Raw genomic sequence first — 13,128 nt, 5'->3', positions numbered from 1 at the left:
GGCGGACAAAGGTTAGATTATTTACAAGGCTTGTCAGGTCTTTTCCGGTTCATAAACCTCAATGAATATGACTAACAATATTAATACATCCCATGGACATAAGGAAGCCCTTACAGTAGGCTGCATGCCAAAGCTGTCCGAAGTGCGTTAGGCCGAAGAGAATTGGGTTGGTCTCACTGACCCAGTGCTTCGGCGAAAGTTTCAAAATCGTTTGAACCAGAGGATTTATCGTATGCTCTCTCTCACTTATAAGCGCGGCAATTGGGCTGACCTTGGACTGTGGTCTTAGGTCGACGAAGGCGAGCAAAACCTACTCCTGAATCAGACACAAATCCCGCAACGTCAGAGCTATCAAAGAGCCCTCAAATCACGGAAGAACGACTTGAAGAAAATGAGCAGAAATGCATCAACGCGGCCGCAAGCAATGGGAGAAGCTATCAAGATACAGTTTCATCTGAATTGAGTAATCAAACAACAAAATCCATTCACAAAATGAATCGGGCGGAGATTCAGCAGATCATGGCACAATACGAGGCTTCGGCTCGTAAAGACTACGCATTAGGCTCTCCAAGAGTCGATCAACTCCTGACTCTGATCCAATTCAACGTTTTTCGAGCGCTTGTGGACAACACGTCCGTGCTGAGATTTACTATGGATTGGCTAGATGAAGAAGCCATTTCCCCATGGTGTGAAGGTGTACCTGAATCTCGAATCAGCTTTTGCCCAGCGGGTCTCCGTCCTACTGTTTTGCAACAGGAGATTTCTCATCACCCGTGGATAGGCCTCTTCCCGATCCCCCAAATGAGGAATAACCTATTACGAAGACATGGAAACTTCGATGAAACTGCCCTTTGCAATGACCTTGTTGATTTCTATGATGTTTCAAACGATGAGACCGGCTTGATTGTGTGGCAAAGTCCATGGCATCCGTCGGGGTGGGAGGTTAGCGAGGCTTTCTTGCGTAAATGGAACTGGGTCGTCAGAGGATGTGATGACCTTGCCAGATCAACCAATTATTGGCGCGGAATACGTGGAGAAGAACCTCTGATGTTTGAGATTTGAACATACCTATTAAAACTCAGTGGGGCATCACTGCTATGAGCCTATTGTTAAACCAATAGGCAAATGCCTACGGTTATAGTTATTCATGAATTAGTGTGACTGAAGGGCCATTTCATATTGTTGATCTTATCTCATAGGTAATCACTCGCGACACTTGTACAATGCCGTTGCTACTGCAACTTGAAATAACCTCTACACAAACCTCGAGAGGTAAACACTCCCCGCTGGTCGATCGCCTTTTGCACATCAATCAGCCTTTGTTTGTTGTGTTGGCCATATCCAGAGAAAGGGTCTTGCTGGTGGTACGCGTAGTTTATGTAAAGCCAGTGATGGTGGCTTCCGGCTTGTACAGTAGCGGCTTGTACGCGTTGAATCCACTTTTGGACAAATGCATTCACAGCATCATCATCTTGCCGATCAGACCACATCACTGTTAGAAGACAAACTAGTACAAGAGGTAATTGTCAGCATCTGAATGCGGGAGGTAAAGAATAGTTCTGTTGACAAAATAGGCAACTCACTGGTCAGGGGACCATCGGCTTTGATCCCAAGAGCATTTCCACCCCTTTCATGGCCCGCGCGGATTGCACCTTCGTAGAGAGGTTGAAAAATAACGTTGGGGAAAAAACCTGCCACGTGTTTGATAGGCTGGATCTCTTCGGCCATGATTTCCATGATGCGTCGGTCCATGTCTGCGGATGGGTGATATGTCATGGTAGCGAACAGATTACTTCGAGTTCAACAATATTAGACAGAGTCGCGAATTCATTTTAGACGGTAAGAAAACCTACCGGCTCCCGGATGGGGTGTGAGAAGCGCCTTCTAGACTCAGATTACTCATTCGATCAATGCGCACCGTACTTGACTTGTATGGAATCTTTTCGAGGCGGGTAAAGGGAGCTGGGTGGAGAACTGGTTGCGTATATGCATGCGTGAAACTAAGGGAAAGTTGATCCGATGCCTGGTCATAGCTGTAACCATAGGAGAACGCCATATCAGTGTCGTTCTTCCAAGTGGTGGTGAGGTCAAAGGCTTCATTGGCGATTTTGTCCTTCTGGATTGAGCTGTACGTCTTGTCGCCGCCCAGAATATATTTTTGAGGCACTGCGCGCATGGTATAGCGCGTCACGATACCGAAATTATTCATTCCACCTCGGAGTGCAAAGTACAAGTCAGGATTATGATGTTCACTCGCATGCACAATCGTCGCGTTCGGCAGAACAATCTAAGGTTCCTCCCTATTAGTCAAGATGCGGACGTATCGCCGCTGCTTTGGCTTATTCAACACGTACCTCATATTCCAAGATGTTGTCTACGGCCAGGCCGTATTTAGGTGAAAGGTTAGAAATCCCTCCGCCCAAGGCATAACCACCCAGTCCGACATCAGCGACTCGACCGCCGATCGTGGTCAGATTAAACGCTTCAAGGCCGTGATACATTGTATAAAGGACGTGGCCGCTGCCAAGATTCACCGTTTTTCGATGGGGAGCCACCTGGATGGATCTCATCAAGTGCATATCGACGGTCACGCCGCCAACCGACACCGAGTCATCTGGATTGCGAGCATGACCTCCGCCCTTAACTGCGAACCGACACCAATGATCGACCAGGATGCTCAGGATCTTGCTGACATCTTGGGGATTGGATGGCTCCACACGGCAGGCGGATTCAACCTCCGTTTGTTTGGCGTCCCAAACCGTGAAATTTCCATCGGCTGGATAGTGTAGATTGGGTCCAAACTCAGACGATAGCTCTGCGCACTTATTTTCAATGTCAGCAAGCACCCATCAAAGAATACTATCATAGAGCCTACTGCTTCGGCACAACCTGCGCTGAGTAGATTGGCGGTGCTCAAATTCGTTTCGTGTTGCCATGCAACGGCAGATAAAGATAGTAAGAAAGCGGCAAACAACAACCTGTATAGAAGCATGCTGGGCAAGATGGAAATTGTGTTGTAGAGTATTTTGATCCAGGGCACCGACAAGGGCGCCAAATTATATGCAACCAAATTTCCTTGGCAAAGGGAGAGCGCGAGTTGGGGAACTTGCCAAGGACCTTGACTTGCATGAACATCAAATTCATGATGTATATGGCAAAACGCTCACCCATTCTGGGTACTTCTTTGCGATTTGCAGGCACGCACATCGCTGCAAGGAACCAGTATATTAAGTCATTGAGAAATACAAGGTGATTTCCAAACTGGCTTGTTTCGGATCGAACCCACTGGGAACAGATTCAAGGTTTGCCTAAAGTAGGTTGCGTAATTTATTATAGCCAGGGGAAGCTGCTTATCATACGTCAACCAGCCAAATGTTCTTGAGTGCAATTACTCGGCATAAGTTGGCCCACTTTCCTTGCGTCTGAAGCAACTTTTATTGGCTCGCCATAAGGGTTAACCATGACGTATAATAAGCATCCAGCATATGCGAAAGTAGGCCATTTTGGGAAGCGGGAGAAGATCCATTATAGAAAGGATACTAATACATGTATTCCTTCACAGCTAATTAGAAGCAAGAGCAGTGATTTGCCCGCTACATTTAGCATCACAATCTTCCGCGCGTCCTTGTCAGATCTAGCACTTTCTGCTTCTCATCCCAGACAATGGCGTCCGGAATGGCTTTCATCGTATTTCTCCTTACAGTTCTTTGCGCTCTTGGTTCCTCTCCAACTCCCAGCCTGTACGACGTCTACAGGTTCTCCAATGGTACCTGGGTTGAAAACATCGCCGTGCGGCCCAATGGAAATCTCCTCGTGACACTTGTGAATACACCAGAACTCTGGGAGATCACACCTTCGACACATTTAGGACGCAGTACGGCGCGATTGGTTTACTACTTTGACACGGCGGACTCTGTGAACGGGATCACGGAGCTTTCACCAGATATTTATGCGATCGTTGCATCTAATTCTGTTTGGAAAGTCGATCTAAATGTTTGCCAGAATGTTTCGAAGCCGATTCAAATTGCCACACTTCCCGCTGGGACCCTGAACGGTATGGCTACATTGGATGAAGAAAGGGGATCAGTCGCCATCTCAGATTCTCAGTTGGGTCTTGTTTGGCGTCTCAATACTCATACGGGTAACTATACCGTGATACATCAGGATGAAACAATGGCACCGACCGATGAGCTAGGCTTAATGCTCGGGATCAACGGATTGAGGATCACGAACGGCTATATGTACTACAACAATAGCCCTCGGCGAATCTTCTGTCGTGTTCATATCGATAGACATACCGGTGGAGCATTGGGCCCTTATGAGACCATTGCTCACAATGTTCTCGCGGATGACTTTGCCGTTAATTCAAACGGTGTTGCATACTTAGCGGGGCTCACAGACAATGTGGTTACCAAGGTCTTTCCCAATGGATCACACAAGATTATAGCAGGCTCTTTGGACTCGAAGGATTTGATGACTGCCACTTCGGTGGCGTTTGGCAAATTCCCAAATGGTCGCGACATCCTTTACGTTACTACAGGAGGGGAGTCAGAGCATCCCGTAAACAATACCCATACGAGGGGAGGAAAGGTTATGGCCCTGGTCGGTGACTTGTAAGGAAATGTACATAACTGCAAGCTGCTTACTGTGGATCCTGCGGGAACACGTCTGTGCGTGTCTCAGGATTACGCAGTAGTTAGGATTTTAACGGTCACGGCGGACTTTCTCTGGCTCTCGCTCAACTAGAACCTGGGAGTAGACTGCCGCGATATCTGTTAAAAGCTTCCAGCCCCGAGATTTGCATTGTTAATGTAAATAGCACCCGCTGTAGTAGGTATTGAAAGTTCTTCCGAGTTATCCTTGTCGGTTGGGCCCGTACCTTTTCTTATAGAGGTTACCTAACCCTATAGTGGAGTCTATTCGTTATAGGTTAAATTAAATACAATGGACACTACCATGTGACTTTTTATATACCCACGATCACTGCTACTCAGGAAAACAATCATAGCTTTGTGTACAGACGATCAATCAAGCCAATCTTGAAGTATGGCGCGTGATACAAATTCGGTCATCTTTTCAATATCCATCATTGGTAATCCCAGTGCCCACTATTGAGAAGATCAGAAGCTAGTGCTTACGATCTTTGCCGCACCGAGAAAAAAGGTTGCCCCACACCTTAAATCCATCGGAGACCGGAACTAAGAGCATTGATGACAGGGTGGATGATGACATGCATGTTAATTATCGGGTTATGGGGTTGATGTCAATTTGAACCAGTCTGTGGTCAAATTCTATATAATCTCGGTAATTTCATTCTCAGATTGCTTCTGTCCAAAAGTCAGTCTAAAAACCGATACATTGTAAACTTCCTTTTTAATCACTCCACAATGTGTACTGATCCAAAGAGCGTATTGGGTCGCTACCGCCAGCTGGCCCCGTCTGCCTCAGTTCGAGTTTCGCCATTATGCTTGGGCACAATGACATTTGGCGGTAAGCACCCCGAAAGATACGGCGAATGCAGCAAAGAAGAGGCCTTCGCAATGATGGACTTCTTCTACGACAACGGTGGCAACTTCTTCGACACAGCAAATGCCTACCAAGACGGCCAGTCCGAGGTCTGGCTAGGCGAATGGATCGCCTCCCGCAAGAACCGCGACGAGCTCGTGATAGCCACTAAGTATACCTCCGGGTATATGCTGCACCACAAAGACAAGATCCAGGCTAACTTCGTCGGCACCGGAACAAAATCCATGAACCACTCTGTGGACGAGTCCCTGCGCAAGCTTCAGACCACTTACATCGATCTGTTCTACGTGCACTGGTGGGACTACACAACTTCGATCCCGGAATTGATGCAGAGCCTCAATCACCTGGTCGTGTCAGGAAAGGTGCACTACCTCGGTATTTCGGATACACCTGCTTGGGTAGTGACCAAAGCAAACGCGTACGCCCGCCAGCATGGGCTGCGACAATTTTCGGTGTATCAAGGGAAGTGGAATGCCGCGAGGCGAGACCATGAACGAGACATCATTCCCATGTGCGCCGACGAAGGGATGGGGCTGGCCCCGTACGCGACACTAAATGCGGGCAATTTCCAGACGGCCGAAGGCTACGAGGCCCGCGAGAAGTCGAATAATGGCCGCAAATTCATTCCCGTGTGCGCGCGGGATAAGCAAGTTGCCGCTATCCTGGAGAAAATCGCCAACAGGAAGGGTGGAGGTGTGACACTATTGAATATCGCGTTGGCGTATATCTTGCATAAAGCTCCTTATGTATTTCCCATTATTGGTGGCCGGACTGTCGACCATCTGAAAGGCAGCATTCCCGGTCTGGCAGTCTCGCTATCGAACGAAGAGATTGAGGAGATTGAGACCGGGTATGAATTTGATCATGGATTCCCTCATAGCTTTTTAAGTGGCACTCTGTTCGACCTTTCCCACCCGAGAGGGGCTGCAGGCCCTGAGGATGTGTGGTTGACCAAGCCATGTGGTCCATTTGACTGGGTCGAGCGTCCGAAGCCGATCAAAACTAGCCGGTCATCATAGATGCTGGGAACTATGCAAGTTATCCTTTGCAAGTGTTGGGACTGACAATGCCAACTTCTTATGAACTCGATATTCTTCCCACCCACTCTTTCCCTGATATTAGCTCCATATTCAGCTTATAGTAGTAATCTATATAAAACTATTTAGACTCGGATATCGACCTCTGTGCTAGAGCAGTGTATTTTACTAATCCGTATCCTGTCGGCATTTAGAACGGTAGCCCCTAGAAGTGGAAGCATATATCCTTCCTACACGACTCCGTCCTATCCACCGAGCCTAGAATACTATCACTAGACTCTAACTCTGCTTCTCGATCACCCCATTCGGGATGCACTATTGAGAGCCTAGATACGTAGGAACAATATCGGGTCGTATGCTCGCTTCCCACATGGGGAAGCGTTGAAACATGAACCCAGAAAGATTGGATGAACTAGAGACAATCGATACACGGCCACTGCCACCGTGGCGAATTGAGTCCTTCGCGGAGATTGAAATCTGGTCAGACCGAGAGAGGGCAAGAGAAAGAGCTGAGACTGTACGGTCCACATCCACCATTTTGGTATATGTACTGAGAAGCTTCGGGACTTGAAGGCCACTTAGGTGCCGCCGTCATAGCACTCGATGATAACATGCAAGTTGTTGAATCCAATCTTCAAAACACATACACATAATCCAAATTTCAAATTGAAGCATCATAAATTATGGCAATATAGAAAAGCAGTTTTATACGCCGAGGTATGTAGAATATACAAGGTCAAATCGAAATATTTTCAAATAATAACGAAGCACTGGTCCACGGATATATAAATAACGCATGTATGCATCACAGATGCTCAACCGAGCTCAGAACCGGAACCAACTGCCTCTATCCAAGGGGTTGGGAAACCCATTAAGCAGAAGACTTAGGCACAACTTCCAAGTTAATCTTGTCACAGCCAGTAGGCACAGCGGGCAGAGGGACGTTCTTGTTGAGGTAGTGCAGGTTGGGGTAGAATTGGCCTGCGGCGGCGTCGACGGGGCACCCTTGAGTACGAATACATGTTAGTCACAATGCGTTATTGATAGATAGGAACTGGAAGGAATCGGGGATAACACATACACAACCATCCACCCCAGCTGCTGGCAGGGCCCTGCAAGCCCTTAGGACCGATGGTGAAACCCTTAGATCCGGTGGTGGGGTCGACGCTAACCTGAGCGCGCTCCTTGCGGACGCCTATATAACAATTAGTTAGATTCTGGATCAAAATTGAAACCTGTTCATGTTTGAGTATGAAGAAATAAACATACCGTTGACCTTGATCAGATCCAGAGCCCAAGGGGTGGAGGCATCGCCGCTATCCCAGCGGATGGTGCCGTTGTTGACGTAGAAAGTGGCAGCGCGCTTGGCCGGGGCGCCGGCGAAGAGGGCCTCGTTGTTGAGGGGGTCGTTGATGATACCACGGCCGACGGAGAGGTACAGGTCGTTGTGGGTGCTGTTGGCGGCGCCGGAGGTCTTCAGGTTGAAGAGCTTCTCAGCTGGAGCGGCGGCCACGGCGGAGGCCAGGAGAGCGATGGTGGCGAGGAACTTCATTGTGATGTTGGTAAGGAGCGAACAGAGTAGGGATAGAGAGAGTAAGGAGAGTTGGAAAGCGAGTGGGTTTGATTAAGAGGGGCTTATACAACGAGGATTGTGGCGTCCTTTTATACCTGTATGCGTTGGATCCGAGGCGATGAACACATGAACTCATGGCCCACAGTGGAGTTTACCGTCTGTATTGATTGCCGATCCGGATTGAGATCCTTGGATCAAAATAGAAGCGAGTTGTTTATCCGTATGCACATTTGTATACTTGATCTATGGATATTGTACCGAAGGTTAACACCACCACTCACTGTCAATTGAAATCCTCTCCGACGCCCTGATTCGCATTTGTTTCAAGTACATGCATATTATCAACATGCAAGGCACGCACAACGCTTCAAAACCGCCCCAAACCGGACGCCGGAGCCGACTCTACCCAACCGAACAAGGCTGATCCACGGCGTTAGAGGCAGGTATGGGGTAAATGAAGGAACAGCCCCCACATGGTGATTATAATCGACATCTTGGAAGTTCAAGTGAGTGGGTTCCTGCATTAGCTGGAACATCCGCGCCAGTCAGGGTTGCGATCGAGTGCAGATCTCATCCACTGTCTATTCCCTACGGGGAATACCTGAGACAAGATGTGCAAGAGTGACGGTCAATATCTCTACCCGAAGGGTGATCTTGGTAGTAACGTGATTCTCGTTTCACAAGTGAGGTGATTTTCGCTGCTTAAGTTGTGTTGTGGGAATACTTGTACATCCTTGTGCCATCTCTGTTCTCTGTAGTTGCATGTACTCGTTGCATGTCGATACAACAACTCTCTGCCAAGATTTCGTGGAGCTTCCCCTGAATTGTGTGGATGCGACATTTGGGCAAAATCTCCTGCCTAATCTACTTCACGTCACTTGTATAGGAGGGATTTTGTGGCCCCCTGTGTCGCAAAAATAGAATACTCCACTGTGCGAAAGCCCCCTTTCTTGATGTTATACCCGGATGATATCATATGTTGCATAAGTTTGACTGATAAACACATTGTACCTAGACATTTTCTGTGGATTATACTTTTTACACATATAAGATCATATGTAATAGTTATGAGCGATTTGATGAAAAATGAGGTGTATGAAACAATGTGGACTACTATTAAATCAAAAACAGGGGTCCACGGGGGCGCATTTAAGCAACGCCCGGTGGACAACGAAGATTCTTAGCCTCGGATTAGTGGCTGTACAGTACAGTACATGTATATGCAGCAAATGCCTAGCGCAGTCATGACTTAGTATGTTTGTGAATTAAACCCACCCAAGGGTATCTATATTGTCGTTCCTCATAATATCGTGAACTCGCTATCTTACATGCACATCCCCAAAAAGAACAAAGAAATACCCCAATGGACGCCATCTAGCACCGACTAGATAATCATCTCTATTGATGAAACCAGGTTTCCATTCAGCGTCTCTGGCTCTGGTTGCTAGTATTGCGAGCAAACTCAGGCTTCAGAGTCCACCGGCCTCTACCACCAACACGATCAAGCGTCGCGACCGTCTTAAGCGATTCCTGAAACTCAGCCACGCGCTCTGGAGTATTACAATAATGATTGAAATGTTCAACGATGGTGTGAGAGAATGTTGGACCGCGACGAGAAGCGAGATAATCCCGAATCAGCGGGAGAAAATCTTTGCCACGGGGCATGCGGGCAGTAGAAGCACCGGCACGAGCGCCGTTGCCGATGCCGTCACCGTTGCTATTGGATTGTGATGCAGCAGCTGGGTTAAGGTTGGCCAACAGACTGGCGGATGAAGGACCGCCACGGTTAGACCGAGCAGAGCTACCACCGGTCGAGGGATCGGAGCGACCAGCGATGCCAAACTGGCCAGTCCAGGTTGGGAGGCCAATTGGGACGTTGCGAGCTTCTTGTTCGGCTTGGCGGAGGCCTTCGGCTGCTTCGTTGGCGACCCGACGAGCTTCGGCTTCAATCAACTTGGGGTCGGCGCGGATGACACGACGGCCGTTCACTATTTGGTCGTGCTCCAGAGCAGAGTGCACACCGGAGCGGGCGAAAATACCGTGCATAATGCGATCTTCGGAGGATTTGGAGTTTTTCTCTTCTTCGGCGGTATCTTTGAATGCTTCGATCTTAGCGACTCCGTCCACATTTAGATCTTCATCTTCGGTCTTCGGAACGGGTTCGCTCTTGCGTCCACGGTTCCTCTTATCGCGAGAGTCATCCGTCTCTTCCTGATACGTAACCTCCGCATTCTTGAAAAGCTGGGTTGTCTCCAGTTCTTTATCATCCTCATCTGTCAGAGAGAACAGGTCGTAAAGATCACTCAACTGGAAACCCTCACGCTGGTGAGGATCACGGGTGATCTTGTTGGTCAAGAACTGCTTGAAGATTTGGCGGTGATAGATCTTTTCTTCAATCGTGCCTTTGGTCATCAAGCGAAAGATAGTGACATCACGCTTTTGGCCCAGACGCCATGCACGCTCGCGCGCTTGCAGATCGGTGGATGGGTTCCAGTCGGGATCAAAGATAATGACACGGTCAGCACCTGTCAAGTTCACTCCGATGCCACCCACGCGGGTGGTGAGCAAGAAGACGTGGATTTCAGGGTCATTGTTGAATGTGTCGACCAGGGACTGGCGCTCCTTGATAGGTGTAGTGCCATCCATTCGGCGATATTGGAAACCACCCAAATGATTGAGGAATTTCTCGATGATGTCCAGCATCAGACGTCCTTGGGTGAAGAGCAGGGTTTTGTGGCCGGTATCTCTCCAGACCTCGAGTAAACCCTTCAGAACCTGCATTTTGCCAGACTGCTCTAGATTACCATAGTCCGCCTCGCGAGACCGCAATTCGTGATCAGCCAGGTCAGGATGGTTGCAGATCTTGCGTAGGATGTCAATGCCAAACAGTGAGTTTCGTTTGCCTGTGTAAATGGATCTCATGTCATCTGAGCCAAGAAATCTCTTGTAGATGGTTCGCTGAAGAGCTGTCAATTTGCAAAAGATGACCTGTTCGCTTTTCTGCGGTAGATCGGATGTTACATCGGCCTTGAAGCGCTGGAGCAAGTATGGACTAATGGCGTCCTTTAGAGTCTCCGCACACTTTGCAGCTGTTTGCACTTGGAGGTTAGATGCAGACGCATATCCTCCCTGGCGGATGGGGTTCTCAAACTGGTTCTTGAATGTAACCAGGTTGCCTAGGCGCATTGGAAAAACGAAGTCAAATAAAGACCACAGATCTACCAGGCTGTTCTGCATGGGAGTTCCAGAGAGAATGATGCGGTGGGGAGTACGCAATTCCTTGCAGCTGAAGGTGATACCGGCATCAGGGTTGCGAATTTTATGGCCTTCGTCAAGAATGGCACATCCCCATTCAACATCAACGAGAGCATCTGCATATGACTGCAGGCCTGAGTATGTAGTGACCAAGACGTGGCCTTCTTGGGTGACTCGCTGGATGATCTTCTTGGCTGCCTTTTGGCCAGCAGATAGACGGCCTGAGCTGCGACTTCCCATCATTTCGGATGTGAGTGCACTCTCTCGACTGCTTTCTTTGCCGAGGTTCATCATGCCGCTTCCTGATGAGTGCAAAATAGAAACACGGAAGGGTGGCCACCAGCGATGAAACTCATTGACCCATTGCTTCATAAGAGTTGCAGGGCAAACAATGATAGCCGGCTTGGTGAACTTTTTGCTATGGTGCAGTGATGCAAGGTAGGCGATTGCCTGGATGGTCTTGCCCAAGCCCATCTCATCTCCGATAATTCCACCCACGGTTTGCTGGTGCAACTCCCATAACCACTGAACACCAGTCTTCTGGTAAGGGAACAAATAGCGACTGATATCTCCAGGCACGCGCAAGTCGTTGTCAAGCTCCATGGCTGGTTCAGTGGGATGTGGCTTAAGCCATTCATCTTCCTCATCCAGCCCATTCTCGATGGAGTGAGTCGCGGCGTCCCGTCGAGCAGAGCTACGCCGACTGATCCATTCCTGGACACGAGCCTGGTAGACTTTCTCATTGCCATCATCCACTCCACTCAGGTCTTCAAGCTCACTCTTGCCTTTTGTTTGTTTGCGCTTTCGACTTGGCTTTGCTTCGGGTAAAGTATCAGGCATGAACTCCTCATCTGATGCATCCTCGGCACCTTCCGAGGCAACGTAGCTTGCGGAGGAATCTGCCCCTGGGGAACTAGTTTGAGCGACCTTTCGACGTTTGCTGCTGCTCTCTTCGAAGTCGAAATCTGGGCGTGCAAGATCACGGTGGGATGCCGCTGGCTCATTCTTGGCCCGTTCACGCTCCTGCTCCTCATTGTACTGATCCTCGGTATCGACAAGCGCATCCTCGAGGTTGGCAAGCGGCCCATCTCTGGATCCCGCGTTCATCAACGCAAACGGGGTAATCTTTCCAGTTCGCAGAAGGTAGTCACGGCGCGACTCGTTCGGCAGCCGCCCGGATCCGTGTGCTACTGTTGCGTTCTCTTGCGACTGGCGCCTCTCATCAATACGTTGTTGAATTTCCTTCAGGTCTTTCACCAGACCCGCCTTGCGCACCTCCAATCCCTTCAACTCATTCTCCACGCGATGGCGGGTGGCGGTGCCGACGGAATGGGTAAGGCGCTGGTGCGCTCGGCGGACCTGGGTGTCGATACGTCTGACATAGATGTTAGCGGTGCTATTAGATGTGAGGAATTTACTGCACATACTCTATCTCCACCAGGACTTTCTCGAGTCGCTTGATGTCATTCTCTTCGGCCTTTTCGGCAAGAGCTTTATCCGCCTGAGATTAAAGTCAGCCTATATTAACTGCAAGTCGAGAGCTAGCTCATACCTGTCGAGTGATATCTCTCTCGAGATCATCTTGGTTGCGGACATCGGCTTGAAGGTCTCGGAGGCGACTCGCCTCATCAGTAGAAGACATGGTGAAATAAGGGTTCAAACGAATTGTATGGAATGAAAATAAAGGACAGATTAAAGCAACGGATGTCTAAGTGAGTGCATGGTGGCGCTCAATAG

The 13,128-nt window shown here is 48.9% G+C and overlaps 6 protein-coding genes across 6 annotated transcripts; 3 read left to right on the top strand and 3 right to left on the bottom strand.

The window, feature by feature from the left end:
• Window positions 1–492: 492 nt before the first annotated feature.
• N7446_002950 (DUF3425 domain-containing protein) lies at window positions 493–1,062 on the top strand (the record flags this gene model as incomplete). Its single annotated transcript, XM_058511699.1, has 1 exon — window positions 493–1,062. The coding sequence occupies one exon, from the start codon at window positions 493–495 to the stop codon at window positions 1,060–1,062; it is 570 nt and encodes a 189-aa protein (XP_058377235.1).
• Window positions 1,063–1,232: 170 nt separating this feature from the next.
• Window positions 1,233–2,936, bottom strand: N7446_002949 (FAD-binding oxidoreductase; the record flags this gene model as incomplete). The annotated part of the gene is made up of 5 exons (XM_058511698.1): window positions 1,233–1,507; window positions 1,584–1,792; window positions 1,854–2,287; window positions 2,355–2,815; window positions 2,876–2,936. 5 exons carry the CDS (start codon window positions 2,934–2,936, stop codon window positions 1,233–1,235), a joined length of 1,440 nt encoding a protein of 479 aa, XP_058377234.1.
• A 727-nt stretch (window positions 2,937–3,663) lies between these two features.
• On the top strand, window positions 3,664–4,617 carry N7446_002948 (uncharacterized protein; the record flags this gene model as incomplete). Its single annotated transcript, XM_058511697.1, has 1 exon — window positions 3,664–4,617. The coding sequence occupies one exon, from the start codon at window positions 3,664–3,666 to the stop codon at window positions 4,615–4,617; it is 954 nt and encodes a 317-aa protein (XP_058377233.1).
• A 770-nt stretch (window positions 4,618–5,387) lies between these two features.
• N7446_002947 (uncharacterized protein) lies at window positions 5,388–6,545 on the top strand (the record flags this gene model as incomplete). The annotated part of the gene is made up of 1 exon (XM_058511696.1): window positions 5,388–6,545. The coding sequence occupies one exon, from the start codon at window positions 5,388–5,390 to the stop codon at window positions 6,543–6,545; it is 1,158 nt and encodes a 385-aa protein (XP_058377232.1).
• Window positions 6,546–7,434: 889 nt separating this feature from the next.
• Window positions 7,435–8,115, bottom strand: N7446_002946 (uncharacterized protein; the record flags this gene model as incomplete). The annotated part of the gene is made up of 3 exons (XM_058511695.1): window positions 7,435–7,568; window positions 7,645–7,758; window positions 7,833–8,115. 3 exons carry the CDS (start codon window positions 8,113–8,115, stop codon window positions 7,435–7,437), a joined length of 531 nt encoding a protein of 176 aa, XP_058377231.1.
• Window positions 8,116–9,558: 1,443 nt separating this feature from the next.
• On the bottom strand, window positions 9,559–13,054 carry N7446_002945 (DNA-dependent ATPase RAD26; the record flags this gene model as incomplete). Its single annotated transcript, XM_058511694.1, has 3 exons — window positions 12,944–13,054; window positions 12,819–12,892; window positions 9,559–12,766 (listed from the first exon to the last, which is right to left on the bottom strand). The coding sequence occupies exons 1-3, from the start codon at window positions 13,031–13,033 to the stop codon at window positions 9,559–9,561; spliced, it is 3,372 nt and encodes a 1,123-aa protein (XP_058377230.1). The 5' UTR covers window positions 13,034–13,054.
• Between the last annotated feature and the right edge of the window lie 74 nt (window positions 13,055–13,128).

This window comes from Penicillium canescens (assembly GCF_028828765.1).
Source record: "Penicillium canescens strain IBT 15451 chromosome Unknown utg000002l_segment0_segment0, whole genome shotgun sequence".
Lineage (NCBI taxonomy): Eukaryota > Fungi > Ascomycota > Eurotiomycetes > Eurotiales > Aspergillaceae > Penicillium > Penicillium canescens.
The sequence above is the reverse complement of the archived record's forward strand: the minus strand, read 5'-3'. Positions and strand labels throughout refer to the sequence as shown.